Genomic DNA, 14569 nt, shown 5'->3' with positions numbered 1-14569 from the left:
ATGAGGGTCCACTAAGGTGAATGGTTGCAGGGTGCGATCTTGCACCTTAACTTACATCGAGATATAGATGGTTTCTAAAAATCGAATCTATCCCTGGGGACCTGTCAAGCAGACACACAGCCACAGAAACCAATAAATGTCACTGCTCGATATGAATATAGTGTAACATTAGTTTATAATGTTCTGCAAACAAGTAACAACAAACATTTCACTCATACTGTAGCATGTGTCTCTTCTGCTTTACAAATGTAGATGCGTTTCTGCCAAATACTAAGTTGTGCAGTACAGCACCCAGCTTTCAATTCTTAGAACAAATATATGCAATAGTCATTGATAATGAACTAATAATTTCTTGTATTATCCAGGACATCAATTACATAACTTGTATGAAAATTTCCTTTCCCTAAAAAAAATAATAATGACCTTTCATTGAAATGGAATCAACAGGTTACACTCTGAAGATTGACAAAATACCTGTTCTAGACTTCTGTGTAACATTGTACTGTACTTACTAGATTAGGATGAGCAACTGAACAGTCCTCTATTACAGAAAATTATACAGTTATGCTGGTAAATGTCATTGTTTAGCTGTATACATTTTTCCCATTAATATCAACAGAAATCATGACGCACATTAGCAGATACACATTTATCTTACATGTGGCAAATAGGTGACTATTACATAAACTGTTAATGAGTTACCTATTGTATCATAGGCATTCTATATAGTGATGATCAATAAAGAATCATCTGGCTGAAGAAACCGCAAACGAATATAAAGGTCTGCCTAAAATTTTTGTTTCAGAATTACTGAACCATGAAAATCAAAGTGACAATTCACATAATTTTTTTGTGCTATATGTACACCACATATAAAACTTTCTTGATTTTATGAATTCTGTATCAAAATACTTCTGAAAAAATTAAACATTATCAAGTCACTTGTACACACTTATACACTGATAACACATTTTTGTATGTAATCTACAAAATATATACAAATGCAATCACCAGATTAGCATAATACTGATCATTTTACTCACATCATTTAAGTGCTACTTTATGATGTAGCACATGTCAAAACAAGCTCTGCAAAATGTTTTATTGGTGAAAAACATTTTCTTGCATATTGAAGGATAGACATAACAGATACTGATATCACATCACAGACAAGTGATGACTCCGCTTAGAAAGGAGTTCATCATTTTACATTTTTTTAACCTTATAGCTTTGGTATATGGTATTCATGTATCAACGGTTTAAAAGCTTCACTTGATTATCTATATACACGTGAATTTGAATGCGAAAGCAACATAGTTTTGTATTAGGAACAAGTACGATTAATAATATGAATGTTTGTGTTATCTGAAGTGAAAGAAACAGTGCCTCAGAAAACAGTAAAGTTGTGTACCACCAGTCATATAATCATCCTGACCAATATGAAAATAGCTTTACGTGCAAAGCTGAAATTTACAGTGACTGGACGTAAATGCACAAGTATATAAATTAAGTTCTAAATGCATATAAAACAATTCTTTGTGTAATTAGATATTGAAGTAACACAGTTGGAAAAAAGAAGTAAATGAAATACCAAAATTTAGGAAACAAAACTTCTTTCTTCAAGAGAAAGTGATGAAGAGGCAACACTGTGGGAAACAGTAAGAGAATACACAATGTAGGACAATAATAAAATGTTAAAGCTGTTTTTCAAGCCAAACTGTGGCATATCAAGTATGAAAATTCTGTGACATTAAGCAACACTTACCACACACACTGTTATTTAATTTTTATCATCTTCATTCTTTTTTTTTCTCAGAAGTCCACATAATTTGCAATATACAAGATTGGTTTTCAATCCTAACAATGCAGGATCAAATTTCTAGGTGTTTATAATTATTCATTAAACTTTTTTTCAGGATTTGGATAATTTTATGTCAGTATTTCATTTTACTACATACCAAATCTACCCTTGTCTGGTAAAAGAAAAATCTTATGGTGCCAATCCTTTAGAATCCACTGATTTTCCTGTTTTTCTTTCTCTGTTACTGCATGTGTTAATTTCATAAGTAGAACCATACTTTTTATCAGTGTATAATATAGATTGTTTGTATAAAAAATAAATTAAATTAACACACTGTACAATTGCATTCTCTTGTCTAATAAATATGCCATGAGAAGTGGCAACTAGTAAAGTACACTTATTTACTAATCAAAGGAAACATTAACAATGCAGTGCTGCTGTTCAAGCATATATTGCAATTAAAAATGTGGAAATACTTATGTTTAACAAATGAACAGATCTGTATCTCTTTGGTTGGTTGCAGTCAATATGAGAGGTCACATCGTGTATGTTTGTCAGTGCAAACTGTGACAGTGCTTATCAATTTCTTTTTTTCATTCTTCTAACTATTAAAACCTACTCTATATATAGCCTGTTACCTCCAATAAAAATAATATGGAAACAAATGTCCACTGTCCAGAGTATTTTCCAGATTCACAATCAAACTAATTATGAACTTACTTTAGCTGAGTTAAACTCTTGAACAATAATGCAATGCTGAGTATCTAGCACCATTTTATCTCAGTTTGTACATATTACATAATAATGCTAATTAAACATGCAAAGTAACTGCTTGTGACAGTAATGTCTCAACTTTTAGGCAGTTGTAAAAAATAAAAATTACAATGTGCAAAATGAATACTTTCCCTAAATCCCCACTACCGTCATGTATACACTGAGGGGGCAAAGAGAAAGGTGGGAAACCAACTATTCAGATACTGTTTGGGCAAGAAATAGCAGCTCACACAAATATACATATACACCAATTAACTTAAATAACATTCACTGATACTGTTGGTTTCATTTCTTCCTGGGTTAATTAATGCGGTAGCTTACATGCACCACTGACACTCCTAAATGAATTCTATCTTCAATGCTCTGAGCCAATATGTTCCCACAAAAGATGTAACGAGTGATATGATGAAAACAATCTTAATGCTCTACTTCTTCAGTCACAATTTTTTGTTGAAATGAAATGATCGTATGGCATTTACTGGCCGGGATATCTCCTTCGGGATTCGGCCGCCGTAATGTAAGTCTTTTTAGTTGATGCCACTTCGCCGACTTGCATGTTAATGATGATGAAAATGATGATGATGGACACACAACACCCAGTCCCCTGCCGGGAATCAAAGCCGGGCCCCATCGCGTGATAGGCACTAATGCTACCACTGCGCTACAGAGGTGGACCAATTTTTTGTTGTTGTTGATGTGTGTTGACAAAATAATTATTGTACCACATTACCATACCTATATAAATTAATTTACAAATAACAGAGCTGCATGAAACTTGTTTATAAAATGCAACCACAGCACAAAAACCAGGTATTGGGCATATGCGGCCAAAGCAAAATTGATATATACATCTCGGTTATACACTTGTGACAAGTTAAAATGATGTGCAAGGCCAGTGTCCATGCCTCTAGTGGACAACCAATTCCACTGTAAAAGCATGTCTTCTACAGGCTCAAAGGTCCAGCACACAATTTTAACTAGCCAAATACACACCACTAAGTTTACTCCACTAAGGAGTAGATACCTCTCATCTCAGATATCTGACAAGGAACACTGCATAACTAAAACACTCCACAAAGAAACTTTGTGACAATTAACGGTACACTTTTGTATTAACAAATAAGATAACTCAGTAGCAGGTATCAGAATGCAGAGGAAGAAGATTCAGACGCTCACAGTCCATTGTTATATTGCATTAGACAAAGCTGTAAGTATTTTCTACAGCACGTCCAGCACCAACTGATCCACCAGATCCACTTTGTCTTTCCTGCTGCAAGTTCTCTAATGATTCTGTTCTTGTTCGAACTGATCCTCCATATGTTATCACCTGGAAAGAATAAACTTGTGAAACATATCTGCATATGATTGAAAGAGTTCATTTAGTTAAGCAGGAAAAAAAAATTACAAAAATAAAAAAATAAAAATAAAAAAAAAAAACTGACAGTTTCAAATGCCTCAGAGAATTATTAATTTCCACATTACTCATATCTAGGTTTTCTGTTGTTTCCCAAAACAACTCTACGTTGAGGTGATACCTTTCGTATGCCACTGTCTATCTCTAGCCTTTTTTGCCACTGATGTTACAAGAAGACAGCGCTACACAAATGCTGAGCAATAGTCAACACATTCACAACATGACACAAAGGCCTAGCACTCTTTTCAGTACATCACATGATTCCGTAGCTCATGAGGTGACTTCTGCAATGTATACAATGAGATGCAATCTGTAAGACATCTATGTTCAAACCGAGATTTAAGGTGCAAATCAACTGAAATTTTTAATTTAAGCTAAATAACCTTCATTTTACAAATATTTACGGTTGTTTAAATACTTCTTATTTTGTTTGCTGCACTAAATACAGCCTGCCATATTCTACTTTTTATCACACAAAATTGCATCCTTCTGTGTCATTTTTTAAACAGTACATTTAAACGAACTGTCAGAGAAATGGATTACATATGAAAAATTATAGTACCTCTATAACAAGTAAATTTTCACATAAAACTAAATTCCAGGATTTAAACTTCCATGCAAAAATTATACTCGACTGGTAAAAAAACAAAGTCTGCAAAACTAACATTCAGTGCTGGGAGAAAGGGAAATGTCCCCATATCATTGTCCTGAAGTTCTTCCTCTGTTTGATCCACCACCCACAAAACTGTGATCACTGGCTATTGTAAAATCGTGGTCTTTTTCATATATTTCTTTATCTGTATCACTGACATCTTCCTCCATCCACCAACTACCAATTCCATCAATCTTAGGATCATTAAAATTGACACGTTTCTGCAAATGCATTTTCTACTATGCTGAAGAAAACAGATACAAAGATCATGAGGCACTGTCTTGCAGACCTGAATATGTGTCAATAGTAAACAAAGGTGATAATACAACCAACAGCGAAACATGGTAGGGTTGGTGATTTTAGGAGAGTATGGGGGTAGGGGACACGTATAGATCATAAACAAAGAAGGTGATAATACAACAGACAGCAAAACATTGTAGCGTTGGTGATATAAGGAGAGTATAGGGGTACGGGAGGGGGGATATAGTACCATTCCATCAGAAATGGCCTCAGAGAGTGAGTGCAGAAAAACGCAGTCTGTGATGTATAGGGTTATAGAGGGTAGCTCACTTAAGGATCACCAGGTGGATTTTCTCAGTTATTTCTGAATATATTTTTATTCTTATTTTTATGATATAGTTGATTCACACAATTACTGCTCATGTGCTGTTTCAAATTACTTGAAGGATATTTACTGACAGTGAAAACAAAATATGAAAAATAATGAGGAACTCCAAAAGTGACTGAGTAAGTTGAATACTGTGTTACTTTCAAAGTTTTGTCACTCATAGAAGGGAGACACAGTAACTGATGATTTTATTTTTGTTTTAGTTTTAGTTGTCATTTAAATATCACTAGTTACGCAGTTCTGTTGAAAGTAAATGTGGAAGGTTGGGTCACTATTCTGTCACACTGAAGCTAGTATGATTATATTGGAAAATTCTGTGTGGAATACAAACAGTGCAATACATGCAAATAACCACTTAGTGTACAATGGCAGCACAGAGTAGTAGATGGGGCTATAAACAAGAATTGCAACTTGATGGCTGGTTTTGCAGATTTTTGATTTTGTTGTGAGCACGTACACACAAACTGCATTGATCTGAAACAGTGTCAAGACAATGAAGCAATGTGTGTATGCACCCTTAAAAAGAATGCACGTTTGTTTGGAAGCACTCAACACTTTCACTATACAGTAATGGTTATGTTTAGTCATTAAGTCAGTACATCTTACATATCAGTGCATATTACTTAAACATGAACTAAACATGAAATAACATTCCTGCATCAATGGGAATCAATTCTGAAACTGTAAACAGGTCACTTTCTCAATCAAATGTAAAGCTCTTGTCTTAATAGTCAAACAATTTGTTTTAATGGAAAACAAATATGAAAACATTTGCTGTATTTTTTAGATTTTTCATTGTGATTAAAAACAGAATCAGTTACCCACTGCTATTGTTGCTGTGAAAAAAAAATCATCAATTAACTATGATCAGGTAATAATTATCTAATATCTAGAACACTTACAAATTTCTGCAGAAAAGCTCAGGCCAAATATCAATACACATTTTTGGTACATCTATACCGGATCTTTTTCTCTTCCAAGTAAAATTGTAATGACTTTGTAAAAATTAATAATATCAATATTGAATGTTGTTTAAGGAACACTTTCTTTGTCATGTAAAATACCACAACATAAAATTCAGACTAATGAACTTTCAAGAAATTTGCTTCATGAACTTTGTACAATTCCATAATGAAGCATGCAATGTACATGCAACATTAGGGGAGGAAGAGCAGAAAATATACACACGCACACACAAAAGCACAGCTATTTTGCCACAAATTTAATTTTCTTTTTCAATAGCAACACATCAGCAGAAGCTAATTTCAACTACGTTCAGATACGTCTACAGTTTTACTGCAAACATCATGAAAGCACAACTCTGAAAGCCATTTTAACTTGACAGCTAGCTTTGACAGCTTTCACGGGAAAAATTCAAGGCAACAAGTGAAGCTCAGATATAGATAATCCATCAGAATTGTTCTAAAGTTGTGTATGCTCATTGTGAAGAAAATATAATCAATGTTATCTGCACAACTGTGATGTTACAATTGTACCGAAACACTGTGCTTCCAAATATCTATGACAATGACACTCTCTCAGCACTTTGAAGTACGGTGAAGCAATGGTAAATTAATAAGCTGTTTTTGATATTTATATTCTAGCTTCTTAAAAGAAGTGAAAAGCAATAATTCTCATATTAAACCTAATTATTTACTTAGTTGGGGCATATACTATGTGGCCAAAAGTTCCCGTACACGCACTGCTGTTTGTTTAAAACACTTCAACCCTGTAGTTAATTGCATGTAGGCTCTCTTTCACCTGCTACTGCAATACTTAACTTTGTGGGATGTTGCCCTCTAATACATCATCAAACATAGTATTTGGTGATTTTTCAGATTTCGGGCAAACTGTTCTGACATGCAACTGACTCTCTCATTCATCTGAAATATTTTTGATGGATTCAGCAATGGTCCTTTGAGGTGCTATACACTATAACTAAAAATTTCTTATTCCATGCTATTATCAAAATATGTGAAGCTTGCTTTCATAAGCAACTGCCTTCATTTTGCCACTGACTAAAACATGCTCAATAGCCCAAGCCAAGAAGAGCAGCCGCAAACCAAATTTCACTACTATCACAACACAATCACTTAAAAGCCATTTTTCAGGTACCAGTAATGTGAACAAATTAGAGTGCCATATCTCTTCATAAAGTATCCATTTACTACATGTGATAGCATTACCTGCAGCAACTTAAGAGGAGTAACATTTTAAATCTTATGATTAGTGGTTACTTGTCAGTAGCATCTGCAAGAAAACTGGATCCCATGACCACTCAAATAATAATTCTGTCACTGGTCTCTGAAACTGAACTGTAACAGAAGTTCTTAGCAATAGGTGATAGAGAGGTCTGACAATTGGCTCTTAGAGTGCAATTAAACTCTTCAGTCCTTATCAGCTAGTTTTAAAGGCTTACAGTACTGATGACTGGGTTCATTGTTTCCTTAATGCTGTCACTGTTAAATAACACGGCTAACAGTGGAGCCGGCCACCTGGTAATCCTCTCTAACAGAATTTCTAAACTTGCGGGTGCCAGTCTGTTCTTTGGCTCATTCACATAGAAGACATATCTCTGATGTTAACACATCATGCTTTCACATATATATCTTAATCTGGTTTCACAAAGACCACATTTAATGGGATGCTTGAACACTTTTGGCCACATAGTGTACAAATGTTCCAGCTACCAAACTATACCCTTCTCTTGATAACATTTTTTAAACTTACATTAGTCAATTAATCAAGTCTAACTTATTCCATGTTTGGAAATAATCTTTACTCACTTTATAATTTCTCTGGCAGTTTGACTTGAGTGCTGAAGGCCCCCTTCACTCAAACCTACGAATGTAGTTTTAAATAAAATTAGACATAAAAGAAGCTGTTATGCAAGTAATTTTTTACTTATTACTTTTTGCCAAATAGCTATGCACTTACTATTAGTTGGACATATTAGTGATATCAAATATTTATTTCCCAGTGCCTTGTGATTTACAGCAACAAATATCAGTAAGCACTTTCTAGCTTTTTAACCTGATGACTTTATGGCTGAAAAGTGCCCAAAAAGAAAACAATACAACCAGCAGCCATATCTCTTATATTTCTTTTTACAGGCTGGTTATTCTGGCTCACATTAATTTTATTCTGACACTATCTTCTTAACAAACTAAAGATCAAACTCCACAGCCAGTTGCATTGTTTTCTCCCCTCTTCAACATCTGATAACAATTTTGAATGCGAAGTGAACAGGAGTAGCTTTATTTTGCCACAGTACCCATTGCTTCATTCCAAAACAATGCATTACAGCCACTGGTGTAATTTCTAAAGAGGAATGCTTCATAAACGTAAAAAACCTTAATCGATTTTTATAAACAAAATGACACCTTAAAACAATGCCCTGCTGATAATGAAGTATGGGAACCTACAAAACTATGGAGGTGCAATAGCTTTAGACACAATACATTTACTTAACTTTTTGCCACAGCAATTAGAAACAAAGAAAATAATAGTAATAATAATAATAATAATAATAATAATAATAATAATGATGGTGTCCATAATTTAACACAATGATGAAAAATTGTTATGTCTGAAATTTGGACTAGTATGTTTTAATTAGGACTCCTTTCTATTAATCTCATTTCTTTATATTGGCTCACATTCTGGACTACAGCATTTGACCACAAAAAGTATGATATGTAACTGTAATGTTATATGGGTGTCAAATTCCTAGATGAAAGTATTTACAGTAGTTAAAACACCAAAGACAAGAGAATTATCTCTTTGTCTGTATTAACAGCCACAATGGTTGTGGTTTTATTACATTTCTTGAATATATGTGGCATGATAAAAAATGTGCGATTCAAATAACATTCTCACATTTACATTGGTTAAAGAGCACACACATGAAACACAAATGGACTATTTATAGTATTAAATGTCAACCAGGATAATTATGCAGCCCAAAATACAGTTGCTGAAGAGTATTTCTAGAACATAATTCTCATAGATGTAGATATAAAACACATTATGTCTTTGCAACAACTCAAAACATTAATATTATACAAATAATAAATGGCACAAAGTACATGCTTCATGGATATGTCAATTTATTCAACTTCAGCATTTACAGAAAAGAGTGTTCTTAGTACTTACAAAATGGATACCAGGGAGATGCCAAAAAGTAAGGTAGGAAAAGGGATAATAACATATTTAATAATGTATTTTTCCCACACCCTCTCCATTCACAGTTCCTCGCAAATTCTTACACTTGTGAGACGTCCATAAGTAAAAATTATTAATATACCGTAATAGGACAATTTTTATTTCAGCTCATAGAAGCAAAGCAATTAAATAAAGAATAATGTGCAATGATGAGAGATACCAAGTTTTCTGGGCAGAAGATACAGGTTAAATACCCATAATCTCTTCAAAAAATATGACCAACAAAGACATCGAAACCCTCTCAGGTCCCAGCGGCACGCAGCGCCATCCTAAGTACTTGGTCAGGTTTGAGAGAGGCGCAATCGCCTGGAGTTAGGCGAGTAGATGCTTTCAGTGCAACCGCCTGTGCTCCCAACTGAGCTTGCCGCTGCCGACAGAGGCCCAGGAGTGTGCTGTCGTAGTGTCGCCGGCGGGAGACAACATGCAGCCACCTACAGTGACCAACAAAGATCTGACACAACTAGAGGAGTTCTGCACTGCTCCAGGCAAACTCTCCCTTCCCTTCTCCAAGCTGCTAATGGCAGACAGTGGTGACAATAAGCTCCATCCATCATGATGCAGTATTCACCTCCCTCATGTGCTGTTGTCAGCATTGGAATCTGTGCATTATGGTTCTAAGAAACCATTTGTTAAACTAAGATTTACACACAGAAATAACAAACATTCAGATGTTTATGTTCAAAGCTGAAACATAACCTCCAAATAATAATTGTGAGACTTTAATGTTTATTAATTAGTCCCTCATTTTTTTTCTGCAAAGTATGAAGGGCAGACAACAAATGTAAAATTAATAGTGTCTGATCACAGAGGTTAGTTATCACACTGTACAAACTAGGCATATTGCCTTATGAGAAAATACAGCAACCATTTGTGAAAAACATTGTTTCTATTATATATATCAGCCTTAGGACACACAAGTGGTATAATTACTGATTTCAGTTTCTTAGCAGGTCATCATCAGATGATGTGTTAAAAAGAAAAATATGGATAGTATAATGTTAGGAAAATAAATTACAAACCAAGTTTTATATGCTTGTATATAGACACACACACACACACACACACACACACACACGTTTGATTTTGTTATTTTTTCTTTTTAAACACATCGTCTACTGATGATTTGCAAAGAAGTCAAGACAGTAATGATACCATTTTGTGACCTGAGGTTGAAATATGCGTCATACTGGTTGTGGTGGTGGTGGTGGTGTGCGTACAAACTATTGTAGCTCACTGAGCAGACTGCTACAACATATCAACCTACATCCAACATTTAGTTATGGTTCAAATCCTCACCAGGTTTATTTTTTATTTTTTTAGATGTCTGTTCTCTAGTTTTCATTATTTATAAGCAGGACATCATTTTTTCCCATGACAATAGTCTATCACATGACACTGGGATCCATTAAACTGCATGCATGTGTCTACTAACCATGCAATGCAAAACCATAACTGTTCTTGTGAAGTTCACGTAGGGCGGCTTCTCAATGGACTACAAAGATGATTAACATGTTGATATATTTTTGATGCTGGGTGCATCTGATAACCAAGCTCGTGCGGTTCATGTGTATGCTGTACAGTACCCACAAAGGTCCCATTTCAATAAGACCATTTTTCGTAACCTGGAGCAACACCATCGAGAAATCAGTAATCTTCGTCCACAAGTAATGGATAGAGGTCATCCAAGGTCTAGATATACTCCACATGCACAGGAAGTGATTCTTAAAACTGTTCACTAAATGCCTCGGTGAAGTACCAGTTATATTACACGGCAGTTCCAGGTATCTCAAAGACTGATGCATTAGAAAACATTCCATTTGGTGTTTGGCTACAGCTATGGTTTCAGCATGGTGGTGCACTGCCACACTTTGGAATTAATGTAACTAACTATTTTAATGAAGCGTTTACAGGAAAGTGGACTGGTCATGGAGGTCCAATGTTTTGGCCTCCACGGTCCCTAGATTTTAATCCACTAGATATTTATTTGTGAGGACAGCCACAGATGTACACAAGCTAATAGCTTGCATGCATGCCAATTTGGCAATGGTGAATACAGGTGTAGGGTCCAGTAAAGTATGATCCAACAAGTGCCGAAGTGTTTGCAAATGCAAGGTGGTTGCTTTGAGCATCTCTAAAATGAACATTGCTTGTACATTTATGTACTGGCTCTGTGAAGATAAGCATGGATGCAAATGTACAGAATGGAGTTATTGCATTTAGATTATATGCAGTCTAGTGTAGTCTACCTGTTGTGTTTTTTGTACTTCATTGGATACAGACAAAGTTACTGTGTCCATTTTTATTTTCTATTGGCCCTTTTTTTTGTCATGGATGAAACATAAGTGGTCGTTCACGTACGTAAGAAGTTCATGATATGCCGTAATGTTTAAATAAATGTAACAGCAACAGAAAGAAATACGCAAGATAGCACATTGTGGAGGTGTAAATTTGATACAATTAGAGGCCTTAAAAAAAAAAAAAAAGTTCGGTGCAAACACAACTCAAACATCACAGAGTCTGCATATCTGTTCCCCGCGGCATTGCCTCATTTCACTGAGCTAATGGGACAGCTCTGACACAGTGCAGAGTTCATGTTACTTGTTCTTGGCCACACTGCATGCAGTTACAGCAGTACCAGAGCCTCATTTTTTAAATCGCATTTTTATTAAACCTATTGGTAGGAGTATGTTTTATTAGATTCATTTTTGTCTTGAACTGGGATGAGGGATCACAATGCCAACTGCTAAGTGTGCCATTTTTTCTTCTCCCTGTATAATAAAAGAATTTTGGTAACATCCTGGTTTCCAATGTTTTCAAGAATAGGGTACTACGGTGTACAGGGAAAGTGTGTGGATGGTTCACAAAATCTGCCATTATACAAAGCACACGTGAAACGTTCAGTAAATCAGTTAATGGTCTCCGAAAATAAAGGAAACAAGACTTACAAATAATAACCATTAGCTACAAAACATTTGACATTGGTTGCAAAGCTGTTGGAAACTGTCTGTAAATGCTTCTTGTGGAATTGCTCAAAGTACTGTGGTCATACATTTTTGGATATTCACCTCATTACAAGAGAAGAGGCCTCATGCCACCAATACGATCTGGAGACCAAGAGACTGTCGATGCTATGCTTTTCGCCATCTACCTCACAAACAAAGTCAGCTGAAAAAATCTAAGATTATCACAAAGCTGATGGGGCTCGACCCATCATCAATTTCTACCTGACGGAGGTGGCAAAGACGATGAACATCATGCCATTGACTGTCACTTGGTCTCCAGATTATATAGGTAGCACCAGGTCTCATCTGCTGTAATGATGCAGATAACCAAGAATTCATGAAAACAGTTCTTTGAGCGCTTCCAACAAGAAGTGTTTGCTGACAGTTTCCTACAGCTTTACAATCAATGTCGGATGTGTGTGGTGGCTAATGGTGATTACTTCGAAGGTCAGTAAAGGTACTTTGTAATTCCTGTTCCATATATTTTCTGAGACCATTTGCCTTGTACAACAGTGGTAAAACAATGAACTCAAAGAACTAATATATGGTGACTATACTGCATTAAATAATGACCACTAATAACAACAAGTGTGTAAAAATTACTATCTCTGACCTTTGTAACAAATCATAAAATCAAAGATAGGAAGAAGGGCAGCATCGGTCATAAGTTTGACTGTTTGTTATCAGTAATATCAAGTGGCACCATGTGTGATTTTATCTATGATAGGCTGTAATGAATTGGATATAATTGCACTGAAGATAGCTACACAACAGCTGAAATCCCTCTGCAATAAACAGATTACAAATTTGTGACTGATGCTGCTCTTTCTCCTTCTTGGATCTCATTAATACAGTCATGGAGCATGCTGTTCCTGATGGAAACAAACCAGACTTCATAAAATTTAATTCTGCTTTACACAGGGAGCAACAGCAGAATTACATCAGCAAGCATTCATGAGACACTTAAAAATGTATTGTCTGTTTGTTCAACAGCATTCTAGAATGGATTAATTTTGATGGAATATAAACAAAAGAGTTGTATTGCATTGATTCCCGATCTAAAGTCCAATAACAAATATAAGTTTGTGTCTGTCTTTTAACCATATTCTATATGTTTTTAAATCTCCATACAAATTCTACTTTTTTTCCTATAAACATATTTTTTATATAAACTCAGATGCTTGTCATATTTTATGGATCTCAAGCTGAGATATCTCAGAGTACAACTTGTCTGAAATCATCTGAATCACAAAACTGGGCATCAGATACATAATGGCTGTCACAATTTTAGAGCCACTCCATTTCATCCCTAAAAGTTTACTGATAAACTGTATGTTTGTCAGCATGACACTATTACAGGGTGTCTATGTGGACAAGGAAAAAAAATTCCCGGATTTTTCACGGATTTCCCGGTTAAAACACCTTTGATGTGCAGCAATATGTATGCTGCATATTTTCGTATTATGAAGGTATAAATTCGAATTCCACCAAATACCACATGTTACTTTCCGAAGCATTGAAATAGAGATTGCTATGCGGTTTTGTAAGCCACTCATCACTCACTCATGTCACGTGATCTCGCCAGCTCATGACAGCATAGGACACGTGACGTAGTCAGCCAATAGCAAGATCACTATTAAGTAGCGCGAAAACAGAAATAAGAAAAGTTAATGGTTTAAATTAATATACATAGCATTCACGTATAATATTGGTCTCCAAGATTAATAAGCTGGAAGAGAAGCTAAGCTTCCACATATAATGTTGACCTTTTCTGCGCGTGATACACTTTTAAGGTGCATCACACAAATGTGCCAGTAAAATTTTTAATAACAACATAAATGTGTGCTCTTCTGAGCTCAAAATTCTTCTAAATGGCCGTCCTCAAAGAGTTGATTTTTAAATGAGAGTCAAACGCTTTGTTATTTACAAAATTCATCGTTCATTCTCGCAAACAGTTCATCTTGCGTAAAAGGAAATTAGCTTTTAATGTATGTAACGCTTTTCAGACCACCGTTCGCAATATTTTCCCGCTACCTGTTAGAAATAGGTTCGTTTCAGCAGTTGCAAGAGAGTG

The 14569-nt window shown here is 35.2% G+C and overlaps 1 protein-coding gene across 1 annotated transcript in view; it reads right to left on the bottom strand.

The window, feature by feature from the left end:
* Nucleotides 1–2099: 2099 nt before the first annotated feature.
* LOC124545594 (SH2B adapter protein 2) overlaps nt 2100–14569 on the bottom strand; it is a 94747-nt gene continuing 82277 nt past the window's right edge. Inside the window, exon 7 of the mRNA XM_047124542.1 lies at nt 2100–3902. Within this exon, the coding sequence (XP_046980498.1) occupies nt 3771–3902 (132 nt within the window). The 3' untranslated portion in view covers nt 2100–3770. The remainder of the gene's footprint in view (nt 3903–14569) is intronic.

This window comes from Schistocerca americana, chromosome 8, assembly GCF_021461395.2.
Source record: "Schistocerca americana isolate TAMUIC-IGC-003095 chromosome 8, iqSchAmer2.1, whole genome shotgun sequence".
Taxonomy (NCBI): Eukaryota; Metazoa; Arthropoda; class Insecta; order Orthoptera; family Acrididae; genus Schistocerca; species Schistocerca americana.
Note: the sequence above shows the minus strand (reverse complement) of the source record. Positions and strands in the feature narration are given on the sequence as shown.